Source organism: Passer montanus, unplaced genomic scaffold (genome assembly GCF_014805655.1).
Source record: "Passer montanus isolate IOZ18808 unplaced genomic scaffold, ASM1480565v1 scaffold180, whole genome shotgun sequence".
Classification (NCBI taxonomy): domain Eukaryota; kingdom Metazoa; phylum Chordata; class Aves; order Passeriformes; family Passeridae; genus Passer; species Passer montanus.
In genome coordinates this window covers 271,000-291,372 of record NW_024365382.1, presented here as the reverse complement: position 1 = coordinate 291,372, position 20,373 = coordinate 271,000, and the positions used below count along the sequence as shown (strand labels likewise).

The 20,373-nt window shown below is 38.1% G+C and overlaps 1 protein-coding gene across 3 annotated transcripts in view; it reads left to right on the top strand.

Annotated features, from left to right (window-relative positions):
* Nucleotides 1-20,373, top strand: part of LOC120500562 (amyloid beta precursor protein) — a 186,696-nt gene that overhangs the window by 135,187 nt on the left and 31,136 nt on the right. For all 3 annotated transcript variants that reach the window (XM_039705626.1, XM_039705625.1, XM_039705627.1), the window contains one exon: nucleotides 1,948-2,047. In XM_039705626.1, the coding sequence (XP_039561560.1) occupies nucleotides 1,948-2,047 (100 nt within the window). The remainder of the gene's footprint in view (nucleotides 1-1,947; nucleotides 2,048-20,373) is intronic.

Below are 20,373 nucleotides of genomic sequence, written 5' to 3'. Positions count from 1 at the left end.
AGTGATAGAGTAATGTAGGCATGATTTTTCTTCTGAGAAGAACTGAATACAGGTTTTTGTCTATCTGGACCATGATTACTTCATGGGCATGTTCTGAGCAGCCTTCCAGAGCATTAATGCTGAGAGGCTTTGTTGGTGCTTAGATAAATAATACCTCTGGGAAAACATCAGTATTAGATTTAGCAACGACATGTGGATGTGCTTTTCTCAGCTGAAGTGGCAGAACCAGAAGTGGCGCAGCCATCTGACTGTGACCAACCTTTCTATAGTCATTGCAGAGGCACTTGTAACATCTATAAATGTGATTACTGCAATGCACTCGAGTTTAATGTGTTCTTTTAAAACAGACACTGTTGTTCATGGCATTAAACTGCTGAATGTTGCTATAGTCCTCAATGCATATGTTTTGGAACATCTTTTATCTTGTCTTCATAAATCATAGAGGGCAAGAAAACACCCAAGACTGAAGATGTAGTTGGCTTTCAAAACAGCAATTAAAATTGGAGTGACAATGGATAAGCTGTAAAAACAGTGTGCTGGAATCTGTGGAATCCTGCTGCTGTTCCAGTTTTTTAATTGACTGACATCACTGAAAGAAAAATCAAAACCATGTACCTCCCTGGATGGCAGATTAGATTTTCAAACATCTGTTTCATCCAAATGTATACATTGAGATCATGCTGTTTTGAAATTGCTGGAGTGAGAAATACACACTTCTAAAAGTCTTCTGCAGTGACTATTGTCTTTGTCTTGTCTTAAGTATCTATCATAATTTTTTTTCCCAAGTCCCATTGGATTATTTAACAATAAAAATCAGTGAAATTTTGCAGAGTGCAGGTTGTGTGGCACCACTAGTGAAGAGTAGAAACTGATGTATAAATACAAGAAGTGCAGTGAGTGTATTGTCTTACATGTCATTGTAGGAATGAGTATTGATATAGCATCTCTGTGTCTAGAATTTGTCAGGTGTTTGGGGAAATGTGGCCTGGGAGTTCTGTTTGTGAAATGTTTTTTAGTGAAAAATGGAAAAAAAATATTTTGTTCAATAGCATAAATATTTAGATTTGAAGAAATCATGCTGCTGTTTCATTAAAATTGCTGTCTGCAGCTCATTTTACTTGTTTGGCCTAATTATCTTGTCAGTCTTCTAAGATGCACCTCAATTTCTCCTTCTACTGAGAAATTGCTGTCTGCAACTCATTTTACTTGTTAGGCCTAATTATCTTGTCAGTCTTCTAAGATGCACCTCAATTTCTCCTTCTGAAGAAAGGTGATACTGGTGAAGAGTGCCCTGGGGGAGCACATATCATATGATGTCGTAGCTCAACCCCTAACAGTGAGAGGGCACTTGAGGCAATAGAGCTGTAATCAAATGAGAGGATGCAGTAATGCTTCTGGGTGGAAATATTTTTGTTTGCAGCTGAAATGTTTGCAATTTGTAAATGTTACCTGTTTTTGTTTTTTTTTTCTTTAGAGAGCTGTTTCTTTTCACAGTATTTAGATTAGGAAATAAACAAATAATTCCAAACGCCTGAAACATTTTGATGCAGCAATCACTGTGCCTCACTTGGTTTACATGTTATGGAAAACTTACAAGTATGGGCAAATGTAAATGTTGCTGAAAGAAGAATGAAGCTGTGGATTTCTGCCACAATAGCTGCTTGTGTGCATGTTCTGCCTCGCAGCAGATGTAAATCCCTACTTTAAATTACTGCATTTCCATGGGATTTGAGGTGGATATGGAAGAACATGTAGAATGGAATTTTTTAGCAGCTGTGGGAGAGAGGTGACTTTTGTAATAGGTTTGACAGTTTTGATACATAGAGCATATTGAAGTCTTATACCTGCACAAGTGAAAAAAGTCTTGCTTCCTGTAATCTGTGAAATTTGTGATAATGTCAAATTATCCATAGTATTCACCTCCTTCGAATACTTTTGTTTCCATAGGTTATGACACATCTACGTGTGATATATGAACGCATGAACCAGTCTCTCTCCTTCCTCTACAATGTGCCTGCTGTGGCAGAGGAGATCCAGGATGAAGTTGGTATGCAAACTACTTATGTAGAAAAAGACATGTATTTCTGTTATGAGAAATTACCACCAAAAGCAAAAATGCGTAATCTCACTTTTCCTATTGATATACTACCTCTGCTGAAAAATAGGAGAGTAAACCTGGCAACATTCTTAAATTTTAAATTAAATTATAACGAACCCTTGGAAGACAAATCCTGTATAACCCATGCAGTGGCATCATCATACTGCTGCAAATGTCTTCCCTGAAATATGTTAATTGACATTTGGAGCCTTCCATTCTATAGGGATGCAGCAGTTGACTATGAGACTTAGGCAAACCCCATTCTTTGGATATTTAGTTTACCTGGTAATTACATGATATAGACCATTTGGAAATCCCAGAGCTAAAAAATGGGTTGCAGAACCGAGCATCTGAGAGAAGTGTAGGCATGGACTTGGCAGTATCCTAGTGGTCATGCATTTTAGTTCTTGGTTAGTTATCAAATTGATATCTCTGCTCCTCCCATTTTTTCCAGCATACAAGCAGCAGACCTATGTTTGCCTCTTTTGTTGAGAGCTGTTAATGGCAGATAGCTGTGAGGGAGAATGGCCTTTTCTTCCTTCCAAATTCCTGCCCTTGGCTGTGGCACTCCTGCAGCACAGAGATCTCCAGTACAGCACTCACACACTATTGCAGCAAGGCAACTGCACTCAGTTTTGGATATCATGTTGCTAATGTTTGCCTTAAGAAAAATAACATATGGTTAAATGTAAAGATGAGAGATGGGACAGGCATTTTTGGAGCAGCTTTTTGCACAAGTTGTGGCAGTAAGTGGCAGTTAATGTATTAATTTCACTAATAGCCAGGTTCAGCTGAATGAATAAGCCATCAATTTCTTCAAAATACAAGGGAGGGAGGCGTATCACTGCAGTAATGATCAGGATGCATTTAAGACACAGGGAAGGATGGACAGGGAATAGTGGTGGATTCATTTGCCCAAAGCATGAGTTATGACGGAGATATGCTTCTGCTTGAGAGGGCTGGAGATGAGATCAAGAAACAGTCGAAGGGATTGGGAGGCAGCCAAAAGATAACTGGTTAGTAATTGCCCTTAACTGTGTGTTTCTCTGCTCCACAATTATAAGGCACAATCAACAGTCTCAGTCTGAGTCTGTGGATGTAGTCATTCAGGGAGGAACAACATCTTAGTGATAATTTGAAAGCATGTAATAATTTCTGTAGAAAGAAGATGTCAGTACTCCGAGGTCTTTGAGATGCTCAGTTAGTTTTCTTTTTGCACTGCTGTCATTCTCTTGGGGTTTTTGCTTCAAATTTCAATTTCTTCTATTCTTGGTAATGTTAAGGCTTGTTGTTGAGGACATTCTTGTAAATTTTGTTCTCCTTTCTATGTACTGAAGTGGAACAAGAATTCCAGAATCTTTGAAGTGGCATGAGACCAAAAGTCTAGTAACTGCTGAGTGGTTTACAAGAATCTGACTCCTAATCTCAAATGTAATACTAATTTTTAGGGGCAAAAAAGAGCCTAAAATTACTAAAGTATTATTCCTAATGCGTTTAGAGCAGCTAAGAAATCACAAAGAAAATGTTTGTTACAGTCTTTTGAGCAGTTTTTCCTATTGAGGTTTAGGCTGTGCTAAAAACTGTTCAATGCATTGCAAAGTTTAAAGCAATTAAAACAAAGTTCTCATAATTGGGAGTTAGTGAGCAGCATAAACTAAAGTGCTGTCTCTTCTGGGTAAAATATCAGATCTAGATAAAATAGTTTTCCATAATGCAATGTCTTTCAGTATCAGTGTTCTTCTTGTTGATAATATTGTCTGTATACTTTGTTTTACATGTTGATTTTAATGAACGTTTGTGAAGCTCATTCCCATGTGTTCAAGAAGACGGTATCCTACTAGTTTTGAGCCTTGTAGCTCTGATCAGCCTGTTTCAATTTCTCTTCTGAAATTACTGAATTTCTTAGTCTCTGTACTCTTCCTAAACCCATGGAAAAGGACATCTATTACAGCTGTAAAATCTGTGGAGAAGTAAACTTCTAATAAAACTTCACTTAGTAGCATTCCCAAGAAATATTACAACACTCATTAAAAAGACAGATGTTTGATTAAATACCGTTTGTTGGAATCATTGATTTAGAAAGTCCGAGTCAGTAGAAAATTTGAAAAATCAACGAGGTAAGAACATCTGACACAGAGTGTCTGACTAATAAATTACATATAGGGAGACACGGTTGAAAATAGTTCTAGTTCATTTTCTTTCTTGATTATAGTTTTAGTTTCTAGTTCCACTCTGCTGTAGAGTTCTTCATTAAAGGTTTTTACCTTGAGGAATGGATAATCTTTGCTTTAGATAACAGAGCTCTGACAAAAGTAGTTTTTCCCTGAATCGAACAAGTTGCTCTATAAGCAGCAATACAAATGATACCTAGTTTGCTATGAATTTGTCCCATGGGTTTAATTCTTCTTACATATAATGTGGTGCTGTTTTTCACTATATTTTTCCTATTGCTAAAAATATTATGACCTATTTTTGCACAGTTAATCAGATAAATCACAGTCCAGCTGTTGGACATTTGGAGTTTCCTTAAAATACAGACTGTGTTTGAAGTTTCTACCTTAAAAGGCAGGCTTACAGCCATTGTTTTAATGTGCAAAATCCAAAATAAAAAATCCTGCTTGTATGCTTAAAACAGGCTTTTATGCCTTTTAAAAGCAGCCTTTTCTTGTTATTTTCATAAGTCCAGCAAAGATGGTGGTAGGAATTTGGGTTAAAATTTAACAGAGTTTTAGTCCTTACCTGCAGTGTTTTAGTCCCTCACCAGCTGATGCCCACTGGCTTTAACAGTGGGTGTCACAGGAGCAGGTAGATAGTTGGAAGACTCACAGCACTCCAGAGGGTAGAAAACAGCACTTAATTTAAGTGAGGGCTTTCATCCTAAGCATTTGACCATTGTGTAATGTGCAAATTCCCCATAAGGGTTTCAGGCACTGTAATGTAGCAGCAAATTCTAGATGTGTGAGGAAGGATATTGCTGGCTGTCTCTTGTTCGTGTTGGGCAGAGGAAAAGGAGCCAGTCTGAGAGTTGCAGAAAGAGGTCACCTGACCATGGTTGTTCTAAAAAAGCTTGGAAAGAATAAGCAGGTCATTTGGGTAGGAGATGGGCATTCTGGCTGCAGATGATTTCTCAAGGGACAGTGATGCAAATGTGTTTAAAAAGAGGTTGCTCTCAGCAATTGATGTAGTTCTTGGTGATAAATGGAGTTTCTTATGAGCAGGAGTATGCCCCATGAATAGGAGAGTGGCACAAAAAGAAATCTGGGCAGATTATTTGCCTGCCTAGGTATTTGTACTCACCTTTTCTCTCTGATAAATCTCATATACTATTTAACATATATGGAAACCCAGAAAATGCAATAGTAGGCTTTAAGCAAAATCAGTAGTTCCTTCGAGCACATCCTGCTTTAAATCCTTATTTGATTAGATTGCTTGTCCATCTATGTAAAAGACAATTTATAACAGAGTGGCACAGCAGGCATAGCTTCTGAATCAGAAACTACGTCAGAGCTTTGTGCATCAGTCATGTGGGTAGACAGTGATCTGAATTTTTAATTCTGTGTTTGCTACTTTTTTCCAAAATGTGTCCTCAGCTTCAACTTTTCTAGCCCACCACTGAGGAAATATTAAGCACTGTAGCAGAACCACAGTAATATTGTACCTAAGCTCAAAAACATTCAGTTATGAGCAATAAGTAAAAGAATATTATTTCAACTGTCCCTTGACAGATAAAATCAAACTATTGTTATTTTATTATTCTGTTCCACTCTCCCCGTCCTGTTGTTCTGCAGCATTTTTTGGGTGCCACACGCACATTACTTGCCTACAAGAGAAAGCAAACCCAGGCTGACCCCAAATCAGTGCCTGCTTTCAGATATATATAGTGTACTGTGGGTCAGGTGCTATTTTAAACATTTGTATGCTCCAACTTAGCATGACAAAATTTGAAACAAGACATTTGCCTCTTGACATTTGCCTTGCAAGTTCCTTTGAAGATTTTTGTAAGTGTTTCTAGAAGCAGCTGCAGACTCAAGATGTCTGAAGACTTCCTTTCTTTTAACACTTCCTCGTTAATCATCAGGCCCATACCTATCGGAGTGGAGGGCAAAGTTAGCGCTACCTCAGCTGGTTCTGGTCTTTCAGCATTTATTACACTAATTTTTGGTTCTTTGTTTCTAGCTTGTAATTTTGACCTGTAGTCAGTCCACAGCCTTTCTGCAGTTCTTGCCATGAGTTGAATTCAGATGCTGTTTCCAGTCATTCTGTGGTATCCTTAAGAGGCTTAATAGTATTAGTTTCTTGCCGCAGGCTGACAGCTCAAAACCACAACCAGAGTGATCTGGTGACTGATACTGCAAAAGCAAAACATGCTCTTGGAGGCTTTGCAAAAGCAAATTCTGTGTCTTGTCTTGCTTGGTTTCTTTTGTGATTGTTCTCTTCATCCTCTCCCTTAAAGTGCTGTTTTGAATATGTAATTAATAATGTCTGTCAGACTGCAATGGGGCTTCTCAGTGTCTTTTTTTTCTTTACTCTTCCTTGTTGTTGTCTTAAAATTTATCTGATGGGAAGAATTCCATCTTCAAAAATGTTAAAGATGTTGAAGCAATACTTAGGATTTCTGAACCTTTATTTGAAGTTGGGTTGTGCTATGAAGGTATCAGAATAATAAAGGGTAGTTGACTTACATTGACTCTTACATTACTTACATTGACTTACATTTGACAAGTCAAAAGCTTCTTTAAAGGTTTAGAAGAATATTGTAATGGGATCATAAAGAATGGTGTAGTCCATATCAAGTAAGAACAGTAATTACCTTGTTACTCTATTTGAGTGTGTTAGACTAGAAAATTCTTGAAATTGATTTTTGTTTGTAGAGTTGGCAGCTCTAGGCTGCTTAATAGGAGCCAGTTCTAGTCTTCCTCTAAAACTAGAGGCAAAAATACTGGTAGCATCTGATTGATGCTATAATGTCAGGCATCAGAGTGCTAATAATGCCTTAATTTTTTTTTTTTTCTGGTAAAGTAAAACAGTGTTTTTGAGGCATGGGTAAATGAATTAGCACTCCATTATGTCAGGCATCAGAGTGCTAATAATGCCTTAATTTTTTTTTTTTCTGGTAAAGTAAAAGAGTGTTTTTGAGGCATGGGTAAATGAAGTAGCACTCCATGATTTACCTGCACTGAGACAGACCATGTTCAGTGAACTGGCATAGAGCAAAATAAAGAAGTCACCAGTGGTGCTCATCATCAGGGAGTTGGATTTTGCACTAGTTGGTGAATGTGCTTCATCCAGACAATATAGAGTGAGCATTTGCAGTAGTTGCAAAAACCCATTGCTGGGGAAAGTTGGACAATTTCTGTTCAGTTTTATACTTTCTGCTATTCTGGAGATCAGTGGAATTGTCATTTTTAGATTGCCCCAGGCACTTGGCTAGTACTGTGTAGGGGAGTGTTCAATATTGGATGCAACGAAACATTATCTTTGCCAAAGCAGAAGTATTGAATTTCCACCCTCATCTCTTTAAAACCAGCACATTTTTCTGTGACAGCAAGTATTCCACTGAGAACTTTAAACAGTTTGTGGAAGTAGGACACTAGTATGTAGGTCTTAGCAAAGGTTCTGTAAAACCTGCCTTCTACTTTTAAATAGCCTGTTTGGTGTGTCTGGGCTGTGTCATACAAGCCCATGTTCCTGCCCTTCTGCTCTGCCCTTTGTGCCCATAAGTGTAATGTAACTGGAACAAGCAGTCAGAAGCAGCCTCAGAGAATGTGTATTTGCACAGGTATGCTGAAGTGACTTCCAGCACTAACTACGCCTGTGTTTTCTCCCCATAATTGATTTGACATATTTATGTGTGTCCAGTAACCTCAGCTTTTCAAAGAAAAATTTGAATGTTCTGTGGTTATTTACCTTTAATATTCTCCCTTGAAGGCCTATAGCATTCAGTCAAAAATATGGTTTGTTAGGATTCTAGCAAAATATATATTGTTGCACCAGTGGTTAAAAATAGCAGAGTCCTTCCACAAAAGCAGATGAATTCTGTGTTAAACTTTCCACAGCAACATTGAGATAGATTTTGTATGCGTAAATATTGACATATGGCCCAGGTGGAGAGCCTGATGAGCAATTAAGACCTTTTCCACCCAAGGACATTGGTTTTTAAAGCATTTGACTAATTCATATACATATATATATACACACACACTCTGAAGCTTTTTTTCCCCCCCAAGTGTTGTTTTTTTCTTCATCATCACAAGCCTATGGCCTTTACTAAACTATCTGTTTTGCCACTTTGTTATCTCTGTAAAATATTCTTACAGTTATTTAAATACCATAAATAATAAGATGTCATTTGTTGGAGCAAGGTGATGTATGATGTTTATGTAGGGAATCAGCCAATGTCACAGAAGCACAGAATGCCTGAGGTTGGACTGAACCTCTGGAGGGTGGAGGACATCTGCTCCATTCCCTCTGCTAAAGCAAGGCCACCCAGAGCCAGCTGCCAGTGTTTGGTCACCCTCACAGTGAAAAAGCATTTTTAAGAGACTCAGCTCTGTCTGCTAGTAAGATATGACCTTTGTTTCAGTAGAGGAGAGAAGGAAAAAAATCCTGGAAATAAATCCAACATTTTCTTCCTCTAAACATCTCTCTTTTTTTTTGTCAAGATTATTTAACTGTCAAAGAAAATTAGGTGGAGAATTGTAGATGATTAAAATAGATATAAATGCACATCACTGACGCTGATGTTCTCAAGTGCTTTCATTAGCAATGTACTATATCCTCCCCATCTTTTTATAGCTAAATGGGCTATTGTGTGCTATCATGGGCACTAATGTTCTCCAGAAAAGACATGAATCCTGATTTTTGTGTGCACAAGCCTTCTTCCCATCTCATAAATATTGTGAACATGACTTCAGTCAGTAAAAGAGCCAGTTTCCTCCAGGGCACACAGATACTGGGAAAAGGATAAATTACTTCAGGTGGCTTTGGATTGAGGTGTTTTTTCCTTAAAGGAAAGATAAGGAACATATTGTTTTCCAGTTCAGAAATATAATCAGAATAAAAACTTAATAGAAGTGACTAAGTTTATTAAGATAATATTTTCCTTTGGTTCTGAATAATACTCTTCTGTTTCACTTGCACTTTAAAAAATCTCATCTCATGATCCACATGTTAGAACTGAAAACTGATAAAAATCATGGACTTGTAAATTATAAACAAAGTAATTTTTACATTTTCTGAGCATCTGCTATTTCAGTGAGTATTTAAATGTTTCACTCTAAATAATTCATCTATTTGCAGGAGAGGTTTAAAGGTGTTGCCTTGGTTTTTTTCAGGAACTGATGGTGAGAGCACTCTGCCCTGCATTGATAGATCCTTCTTGATGACCTTATTCTGTAACCTTTCCATTACTTTAACCTGAAGTATTTTTTCTTAGACACTTCTCTTTTGATAAAAAGTTGCCATCCCTACTACAGGTCCCACAGGGAGTTCATGATCATGAGACCACTCTGGGCTCACAGTGGCAACAGGTTGAGGCTGAGACAGCGTCTACTTAACATCTTCTTTTGATACCCCTCTGGAAGAATCTACAGTCATCTTGTGCACAATAGAAAAAAATGCATTAGACTTTGAATAATTGTCCAATTATTGGTTGTATTCTTTCCTGGTTTTTCTTATTTTATTGGATACTTGTGAATTTGATCAGGATTCTTCTTAATCACCAGTCATTTTCTGGTGTCATGAATACAATAGACTGGGAAATTCTGTCTTGGAGAGCCTTGTTTCTACAAGGAGTAGGGTTACAATTATATGAAGATGTTGTATTTAAAGGAATGTTTATGTTATTTTAAATTGGTATACTGGATATATTTTATTTTAAAAAAGCATTATAGGTCAGGATTACCTTATAGCTACAGATTTGCTCATAAACATCTAGTTGAATTATTTCCTGTTCTGTTGTGTCTTCAGTGAAAAGTCTAAAGCCAAGCACTCACTTTTGAGATGATGCAGAAAAAGCATGTTGTGATACCAACATGTTCTCTTTACAGCCTGAACCAACATGTTCTTTCTAAAGGCTTTTTTTAAGTCTGCTTTTAATCTTAAGAAGCAGAATGGCTTCTCAGCCTTTCTCATTAGTATTTCCTGATAATTGCTTCTAGTGTTATGCTTTAAGGAGCTCATATGTTAGTTTATCATGTGCCAAATTTAAGATGTCCTTTTTTTTTTTTAAATTGGATAGATAACTAAAGTCTGAAAACATCTTCCAGTTGTCCAACTTTCAGATGTGAACTGAGAGCAGGTGACTTTCCAAATGCATAACTCCAGTCAGAAGGGAGACTCTGGCTTTGTAAAATGTTGCCTGCTTACAGAAATCTCACAAAACTGAGCTATTGGAGATTTTTATTTTTTTTTATACACTGAATATATGTATAATTTTTTTCATAAATATGTCATTTTAAATCAAGCTCATTATGTCAATGTCCACGAGTACTGAAGCAGCCTAAAATTGTGGGATCACAAACACAATCTTCTGCTTCATTTGTGTTGTTGAATGATGGATTTTCTTTTCCCAGATAACGTGTTTTGGAAACACAGTTGTGTCATTCTGTGTGATTCACTCTAAGATCAGATTCCTAGTAGGACGTCTTGGACTGTGAAAGAAACAAAGGAATCATCCTGATTCTTACCTGCCTGTAAATTTCAAGTCTCCATTGACAAGCAGTTACATACTGGTTATATTAGCACAAGATAGTACAGTTTTGTCTATAATATATTACAGATCTAGTGTGTCAGTCTCTGGAATTGTTATCCAAAGGGATTTAAACACTGAAGTCTGAACTGCATCACTGTGGGCAGGTATCCTGAGGGGAATGGCAAAATAAGCCTGTAATGCCAATGGTGTACTAAATTTTGTTTTGAAGCATAGCTTGCTTTCCAGAAGTGCAGAGGGAAAATTTCACAGCTGTTTATTATGGACAAGAGTATCTATAGTGTTCTTCTTTGGCAAGTTGTTACTGTTGGGATAAAAAAGGAAAAAAATACAGAGGATATGTGATTCTACAGAATGGCTGGGTTGATGGAGATGTTGCAGTAATGTTCTGTCAGTTCCCATGCACATGGGAATGCAAATAATCTTTCATCAATGCAGCTTTCTCCTGCCTGTGATTCTCATACACCCAACTTCACTTCAAAAATGAATAGTGGTGCTTGGTCAGGGTTCCAGTTCTTGCTCTGTTCTGCTTCCTCCTTTTAGATCATGTGTATGAAAAACAGCAGAAAAGGCATCAGAACTGGCCACATCCCACTTCATGGATATATTTGGTAGATTTAATAAATGCATCTGTTTAGATTACTCTGGCAGCCTAGGATATATCTGGCCTATCAAACACTAAAACTGCAGTTAATAAATAGGCAAAATACTTATTATCTGGAGCAAGAACTGACAATTCAGTTCTGTGAGTTTGGATTTAAATTTAAAGATATTCTCTTTTGACCATCAACTGCTGATGCCTCTTTTGGGCTTGCCTAGAAACAGAGGCCAGACAAAGTTAAAAGGATAAAAGCAGATATATTTAATGAAGAGCCTTCAGGTACATTAAGGGCAGGTGAATCCTCCCCAAGGGACTACACCCAAAATGTATCCATCCTGACCATGAATAATGGTCAGGAGCTTTTCAGACAGATATGTTTGGTCGATTAGCATATCGGGTGTTAATCCTCCAATTACAGCTTCAGTTAATGAAGTCATATTCCCTGAGTTTGCTTCCCTCTCCCCTGATTCACTTTTGTTTATATTTTTCGGGGCCTGAGGCAGGTGGTGTCCTTGGATCTCAGGCCTAGAGGGATTGCTTTGTCTGACCAAAATATGAAGAGAATTAACTAACACTCTATATGGAGTTCAGAGTTATACACTAATGCAGTATAGGATAAAAAATACAAAAGGTAAAATCTTTAAGCATCAGTGCAACAAGTAAATGTTCAGATTTTTATATTATTTTATGGATTATTGAGTGCTTCCAAGATGACACATCAAAAATTGTTGTGGTATTCACAATCTGACCTTGAGAAGTGTTTGTAGAAAATGATAGGTAACTGACTTTTTTCAGGTGTCAGAAAGTGGTAGTTTTAGGTCCTACTGCAGTTTTAAATTGTATTGTGTATTGTAAGTTTGGCAAGTAAATAGAATTATTTTTATCAGTAAATAAGACGCCCAAAAATATAAATAAAGTAAATAATTATTTTTCAGAAAATTAGACAATAAAATTCTCTAGCAATATTTCCTATAAATTTTTTTGCAGAGTGGTTTCACTTATAAGCCTTATCAGATACTTAAGAGGGAAAGATACTTGGCTTTTTCTACTTTACACAAGCCTGAGCAGGAATAATGATTGCTGATTCATCTGACTGTAATATCAGTGACAATTGGTCAGGCTGTTTATTTGTTTTAATTTAGACTCTTCAGCCTATTTTAAAGCATTTAATGATATGTTAATTTGGAATTAAACATGGAGTTAAGTTTAAATTTGGGGAGTTTGTCACAGTGCCTTCTGTGGATCAGGATGATGTTATACTATATATGTTCTTGATCATGGTATCATTTCAGTTCAATATAAATTAAATTTTTCCCCAAGTATTTTTTTAATATTATCTTGTCTACCTTCATATTAGGTTGTTTCCATGTCTTACTTGGAGAGGACCTGTCTAATTTAACCAAATTGAATGAGGAGGGGATGAGAGGACGGGAAAGAGAAACTGACAAAAAGGCATGTTGTGAAAGGGAAGAGCAGGGTCTTTAATTTCTGTTAAGTAAATAACTCCTAAAGATGATACAAGCTTCAATAATCCCTGCTTTGAAGTGAGGAGGAAATGCAATTAGTAATCAGATGACTGGCTGTTAAATACCAAAAAAATTATTTATGTGCACTTAGCTATAGCCATATATTGAGATTTAATTTTAGTTAATAGATAGTTTGTGTAGTTGTCAGTAGTTGTAGTTGTGTTGTGTCTGTAGGAATTGAAGTTTCTGTCACTGAAGGCAAAGAGTGTCATACCAGGCTTCTAGGAAAATTAGACACAATTTCAGAACATGAGTTTCATAGCAGGCTGATTAAATGGTGTGAAAATTGTCATGAACCTTTGCTCAGAGTGCTCAGTTATTGCATTGCCACGTGCAAAACTAAATTTGCATTGAGGTCCATCCCTAAGGAAGAGACACTGAGGTCATTTGGAAATCAATCATTACTTGGTGATAAGTTTATATCCTGAATTGGTAATCCAATTTAAAGCTTTAATTTTCAACTTTAAAGACTGAATTTTCCTGAACTGGATTACCCAAGCTTTAAAGACTGTTCTGTACCAGAAAACCTGTGATTTACCTGCACAAGGACAATGTCTCTGTATATTAATTAAACATCTTTGAGGGTTTTAATGATATAAGACACAATGTCTGCAAGGTAGATGTAACTGAAACATTATTCCATGTACCAGCTGACAGGAGGAAATTCACTTGGGTTGTTTTTATTATGTGATTCAGAAAACAGCAAAATCTGCATGTGCTGAAATAGAAGGAGCAAAAAATGGGAAAGAAATGGAAGTACTAAAGTTGTGATTTTTCTTTTTTTTAATTTAGTAGAAGCATGTTCTTTTTAGCGTGGTTCTAATTATTGCAGCTATTCTCAAATTCAAATGTGTGTTTTTTCTGAAGTTAGGTTTTCTTTTTTTCTAAAGTTAAGTTTTCTTAGCCATCAAGGTGTTATCTAAGGCTATGGGATGCTTATTCTCTTATTAACTTCTAGAAGAAATATTTTAGCTCAACTGTTTCATGATACCTTAAATGTTCATTTTGTGAGAATTTGAAAAGGGCAAACTCTTTTCAACTTATTGAACGACATTTTCATACATATAGGAAATTTCTAAAATGTGGAAGGTTTTGGCTGCTAGTGGTGGTATCTCTGAAGGACAGAAAATAACTATGAAATGCTTTTTTCCATGGTTTTTGCTCTTTCTGTCTCCCTTTAGCCGTGAGGGAGAGACACATTGCGCTGAAACAGTTTCCAGACAAAAAGACCTGTGGCATAATTTCACAGGCTGTCGAGGAGGTGAGAAGAAAACTTAGATCTGATGGTGTGGTCACAATCCTCTGTCAGTATGGATCTGAGCACTGAAGGTTGGGCTCATTTCCAGAATTTCACAGGAATGGTCCACCATATCACTCCTCTTTCAACATCCTCAAAGCGTGCAGGCAACAAAGGCACTTCCCTACCCTCCAGCAGGCAGTTCACTTTCAATAACCTTCTCATCAGTCTCTCTTCATTATATTTGATTTGTACTATACAAATGAATTTGTTCAGCGCTGAATACCACAGAATTGTGTTTTGTAGCTTGATAATGTTATAATTATGACTCATGGCAGTATGCAACATCATGATCATACAGTGTTTGATTCAGCAAAACATCTAAAAATATCAAAACACTTGAAATTCAGTGGAGCTTCACTCTTTGTGGTACGGCACAGGAGATCTTGTTTTCATATTTACCAATTTGGGAGAATTTTGATTGATACAGCTGAAAAAATACAGACACTTAAAGTTAGTTCAAACCTGACTGCATTACATCAGTGCAACTGCTTTAGAAGATAACATTGAATTAGCCCGTAAAGTAAGCATACAATTGAAAGGTGCAGCTAAACATGTTACCTCTTGCCACATCCACTGTGATAAATGATTGTGGTGGTGTCCTTAGTGAGTCCTAATTGACATACAACATGTGCATGATTTAAGCTGCCTTCAGACTGGGTTAAGGCAGTATGTGTGCCAGTGCAAATGAAGCTGTTGCTGTGACTCAATTGCTCGGTAATTTCTGCTGTTAGGAAGAACAGGGAGGTTGCTGACAGTTTTTAGTTTTGTCATTTTGAAAGCACATGCTCAAAAGCAAGTAACTTTGGGAAAAACACATCTTCAGTTGAGACTGAATGGTCACTGATGATAAGTGAGGCAATAATACTCAGCATTTGTACAAGTTTATTTGAGCTGCTTCCAAGCCCATCTCTCTTGGAACAAATATATATTTTACCATGTAAATGGCATTTGTGCATGATTTAAGCTGCCTTCAGACTGGGTTAAGGCAGTATGTGTGCCAGTGCAAATGAAGCTGTTGCTGTGACTCAATTGCTCGGTAATTTCTGCTGTTAGGAAGAACAGGGAGGTTGCTGACAGTTTTTAGTTTTGTCATTTTGAAAGCACATGCTCAAAAGCAAGTAACTTTGGGAAAAACACATCTTCAGTTGAGACTGAATGGTCACTGATGATAAGTGAGGCAATAATACTCAGCATTTGTACAAGTTTATTTGAGCTGCTTCCAAGCCCATCTCTCTTGGAACATTTTACCATGTAAATGGCATTCTACAAAGGAAGTTTGATGTTGGGTCAAAACTATGGCATATAATTTGGTGGTATTTTAACTAGTCCTAATTAGAGGTATTTTGGGCACACTTCATTTCTAATCTGGTTTAAGAAGTTGTTTCCTAGAACTCCACAATTACAATTGCCAATTTTAAGGCTTATTCTCAACTAAATTCAAGAGTTTTGGCACATAATCGTGATTGCAGAGCTTTGCATCTTGTAGGTGGACTCCTTGAAAACACAACAAATGTTATTTTTGGAAATTTTAAACAAACTATGAACTAAATAAAATTTATGGTTTGAAAGGTAGTTAATGGGTTGTTGGTATTCCAGGACAGCCAGAGAAGCTGTTCCATGTGAATTTCTTGTCATTATTGCCAGGCCAGTTAAGGGCTGGGAAGTATGTCCCATAGTTCAACACTGGAAACAATGTTGTGTGGCAGTAAAATTAGATAAAGTTTTAACATAACATGGGTTTGCCACTCTGAGACTCTGTCAACTTTGTTGGGATTTGTCATAATATCTTTTCTAGCACAGTGCTATCTGCAAAGATTTGCAAATAGAACTGTGGTCTTGGGGCACTGTAGACAAATAGCTTCTAACAATACAGTATCTGCCAGAAGATTTTGTGGTAAATTTAATTTCTTTCCTTCAGGTCTTTCTTTGCTTTTGGCTCCATTTGCCTCTTTGTGGGATAAAAGAATAGTCTTGAAAGTAGTTTGGAGTAGTATCACACTTTTATCCAGTTCTCCAAACATATTTCACTTCAATTTTTCTAGATGCTGTTGTTGGGGAATATTGACAGATGAGGAGGAGGCCTGCAGTGAGTCCAAGAATTAGTGAAACTTGCTTAGGTGCTATGAGAAGTCCAAGAAGCATCTTATTAAAATACTAGAAGTGAGCCTGTCTCTCATCCTGAGAAAGAAGAAGTTTAGGTGCCTGAAGAAGAATTTTGAGTGTCTGGAGGAGAAGCAGCAATTGTGTGTCCTCACACCAAATCCAGAGCTAGTGGGAGGTCTGAGGTCCCAACTGAGTGTGGTCTTTTCCTAAGGTCATGGTTGCTTTTGAGCACATGCTCTCAGAGGGACAGAAAGATTTGACATCCTCTTTATTTTTCTCAATGGCAAGGCTTAGCAGAATGCTACAAGGAGATAATAAGCCAAGCAAAAAACATTTATTATAGGAAAATTCTCAGAGTGTTTTTGTCCTGTTGGTTTGATGTGAGATGAAATTTCGAGGAGCAGCCTAGGATCTCTCTCTTTTCAGCACCTAATGATAAGATATTAATAGTACAAATAAATCCCCTGAAACAGTCTTGAAAGCACATCCTAGCCTCTAGCTGTGTCTGCACTCCCTGCTTATTTAGGGATTTGTCTTTTGCACAGTGGGGGAATTGAGTTGGCAGCTGCAGACGGAGAAATTACTGTGTCAGTGAATAGAGGTATGGCTTTCCATTAGCCTAACTGATGGTTCAAGTAGCCATCGATACTTGGAACAAAATCAGCCCTGAAAAATTGATCTTGGACTTTGCCAGTAGTATCAATAACTGGAAATCCTAAGGCAAACTATTTCAGCAGTTTAACGATTGAAGCAATTGTTTGTGAATCATTTACTCAATGCAGACACAGCTGCCTCAGTGTGATGGATTCCAGCAGTTTCTATGCCAGGCACTTCCAATTTCTCACTGTCATTCAGTGTCTGATTCATCCTGTCAGATGGGCTTGACTCATGTAGCCATTGTTTCCCCGTTTGTAAAATGGATGTGATCATAATCTGCTGGTTGTAATATCTGTCTGCTTCACTTGAGCTATTGTGCAGGTCAGTTCCTTTCCATGCTGTATGCCACAGCTGGGTGGAAAACAAAGGAGCTGGCAACAATGTGCTCCCACTTGGGTAGACTTGAGAGAGACTTTGTGTGTGATCACTCCCAGCCCTCAGAAATTTGAATATAATGACGGTACCATGATGGGAGTTTGGAACCCCTCTCTGTCAGCCTGGCAGGCACAGCCGTGCCTGCACCGCGGCCTCTCCTGAGTTCTGTACCAGTCCTGGTGCTGCTTCTCCACTGCCAGAGCTTCCCCTCTGTGCACTGTTTGTCCCTTTCCAAGGGCAGACTCAGTGTCTGCAGGTGACACGGAGTATGTCAGCAGCAGAGTATGGACAGGAGTTGTACAGGGTAGGCACTGCAAGGGCAAAGGAGAGCCTGGGGCACAGCTCCTCCAGCCACAGCTTCACCATCCTCTGCCACTGCTGCCTGAGCTCCAGGTCTCTACAGTTGCCCCACACCACCCTCTGGGGATGGGGAGAACAGCAGGAACAAGGGGAGCTGTGCCCCAAAACCATTCCAATGCCCCAGTTTGGAAAGGTCTGTGGTCACAAAGATGCTCAGTACTGTAACACTCTGTCGTGTGGTCCATGATGATATGTAGTAGTGTTCTCAGCTGCTGTCATCTGTGGCACCCTGCAAGGTACATGGACACCAGACTGCTCCCTCAGGCCACTAAAATCCAGCTCTTTTTTGTAAAGTCTTTTCATCCATATCTAATGAAAATTAACATGTCATGTGATAATGTCTGCTCAGAATACCAAGGTACTTCACCTGTCTCTTTTGATGAAAGGACGTTGTTTAATTTGAAAAAGGAGTAGTGCAAGTACAGTTTGGAGGCAAAATCAGATTTAACTTCAATGCTGAAGATTTAGTAGGTGTCATAAAATAGTATTGGTTTCAGTAAAATGAACATGAAAAGAAAAACAATTCAGTGTAATTGACATAGGCTTCTATACTGTCCTAGTAAGTAATTGTAATGGGCAAATTAAATCACAGAATTCAATTCTGTATTCATATTAGTCTTGCCATCTGCTCAAGTAATTACTGTTTAAACTGGAAAATTTATTTTAAAACATTATTTTGTAAGATTCAGAACCTCTGTTTGCCCCAGAGCTGAGGTTGCAGCATTCTTTTTATTTTTGATGCTCTGAATTCAGTGTTATGGGAATAGGGTGGCAGAGAATTTCATCAGCTGTCTCAAGGTGGCCTTTGAGAGATGAATTACAGAGCAGAGCCCTACTGCATCATCACTGATAGAGGCACTGAAGCAGTGGCATCTCTAATGCTCTTGAGGTGGTAAGGGTCCTTTCTGAGGTGATGCATGGTTACCTTGTACTTCTGTGGTATGAAGCTTCATGGTGTAAAGCTGGGAGAAACATAACATTCAAAAGATTTTGCTGAGGTTTTCTAAAGCTGTGGTGTGTATAGAAACTTAGATGCCCTTCATCACTGATATTACTAGGAAATGAGTGAGCCTTTATGGAGTTGCAAAGAGGGTTTAGCAGCAGAGTGGTGATTCATGTCCCTGACTTTCTACAGGGTGGAGATGTGGGTGTGAAGTAGTGACAGTCAGGGGGTTCCTAATGAAATGCAGAGAAGACAGTCCTAATAAAATCTGTTGTATCATCAGCTGCTATGTGTGTTCTCATGTGGTCACTTGCACTCTACTACAATCTTCTATTATGAACTATTAATTCTGTGGTACTTGCTCACTATTGGTGCCTTATTACTAATTATTGGTCTGCATTGCAATTTCTTGCTTGAATGTGCTCTTGTGCAGCAGGTTCCCTCAAAATACTTGCAAATAGTGTGCTTTTCCTACAAAACCACGTGTCAGTGAAGCAGGGGGGATCAAGAATGGAATTGTAGAATAGTTTTGGTGGGAAGGGACCTTTAAAGATCTTCTAGTCCAGCCCTCTCTGCAATGAGCAAGGACATCTTCTTGGTCAGAGCTCTGTCCAGCCTGGCCTTGAATGCTGCCAGGTACAGAGCATCTACCACCACCCTCCTTGTAAAAAATTTCTTTCTTATATCTCACATAAATTTACTCTCCTCCAGTTAAAAACCATCACCCCATGTCCTGTTGCTAAAGGCCCTGATAACAAGTTTGGCCCTTCTTTCTTATAGGCCCCCTCTAAGTATTGAAAGGCCACAGTAGGGTCTTCTAGGACCTTTCTCTTCAGGCTGAACAGCCCCAGGTGTCTCAGCCTGTCTTCATAGCAGAGGTGCTTCAGCCTTCTGATCAACTCTGTGGCCCTCTGGACTCACTCCAACAAGTCCATCTCTTTTCTGCGCTGAGAGTAGAGGAACTTTGGTGTGAGAAGGGAGTAGGAATAATGAAGCACACGCTACCTCTGAGCTTATTTTTAACACGGAGTTGAACAGTCTGTCCTATACACCTGATGGAACTGAAAAGTGCTTTGATTGTTCTCATCTTGCTTCAAGAAAAAAAACTCCAAAGCATAGATAATACTGCGTAGCTTTAGGTGCTGGTAGCTTGTAAAATAATTTGCCTGCTACTACTACTAGTACTAGATGTCTACTACTGCTTTTTAACAAAGAACTACTTCAGTGTTATGATGAAGTTACATATGTTAAAAAACCAAATGTTTCTTCAGATTTGATATGTTATAGTAAACCCAATTTAATACAGTGACTGTAGTGGAGATTTAGGATTTAAGAGTTGTGATGAGCTTGGCAGTGAGCATTAAAAGGAAGGAGAAATTACAAAGACATTCCTTCCTGTGGATCTCTCGCCAGTTGACTTACAGAAGCATGTTGATGTTGAGTTGAAAGGAATTGTTTTATGCTTCCTTTCCAAGTGGTTGGGAAGAGCCAAGGAATGTATATAGCACAGACCTATGACCTGTTTTGTGGTGGAAATGTGGGTAGGAAACAGTATTGAGCAATTGTGGTTGATGTTTCAAGAAAATGCCTTAGCTGCAGTGCTTATCATGGGGTTTTGACTATTCCAAGCCTTAATATTTTTATTTATTGTAGAAAAACAGTATCTCACAGCAGTGAATTCTTACTTGAATAGCATTGAA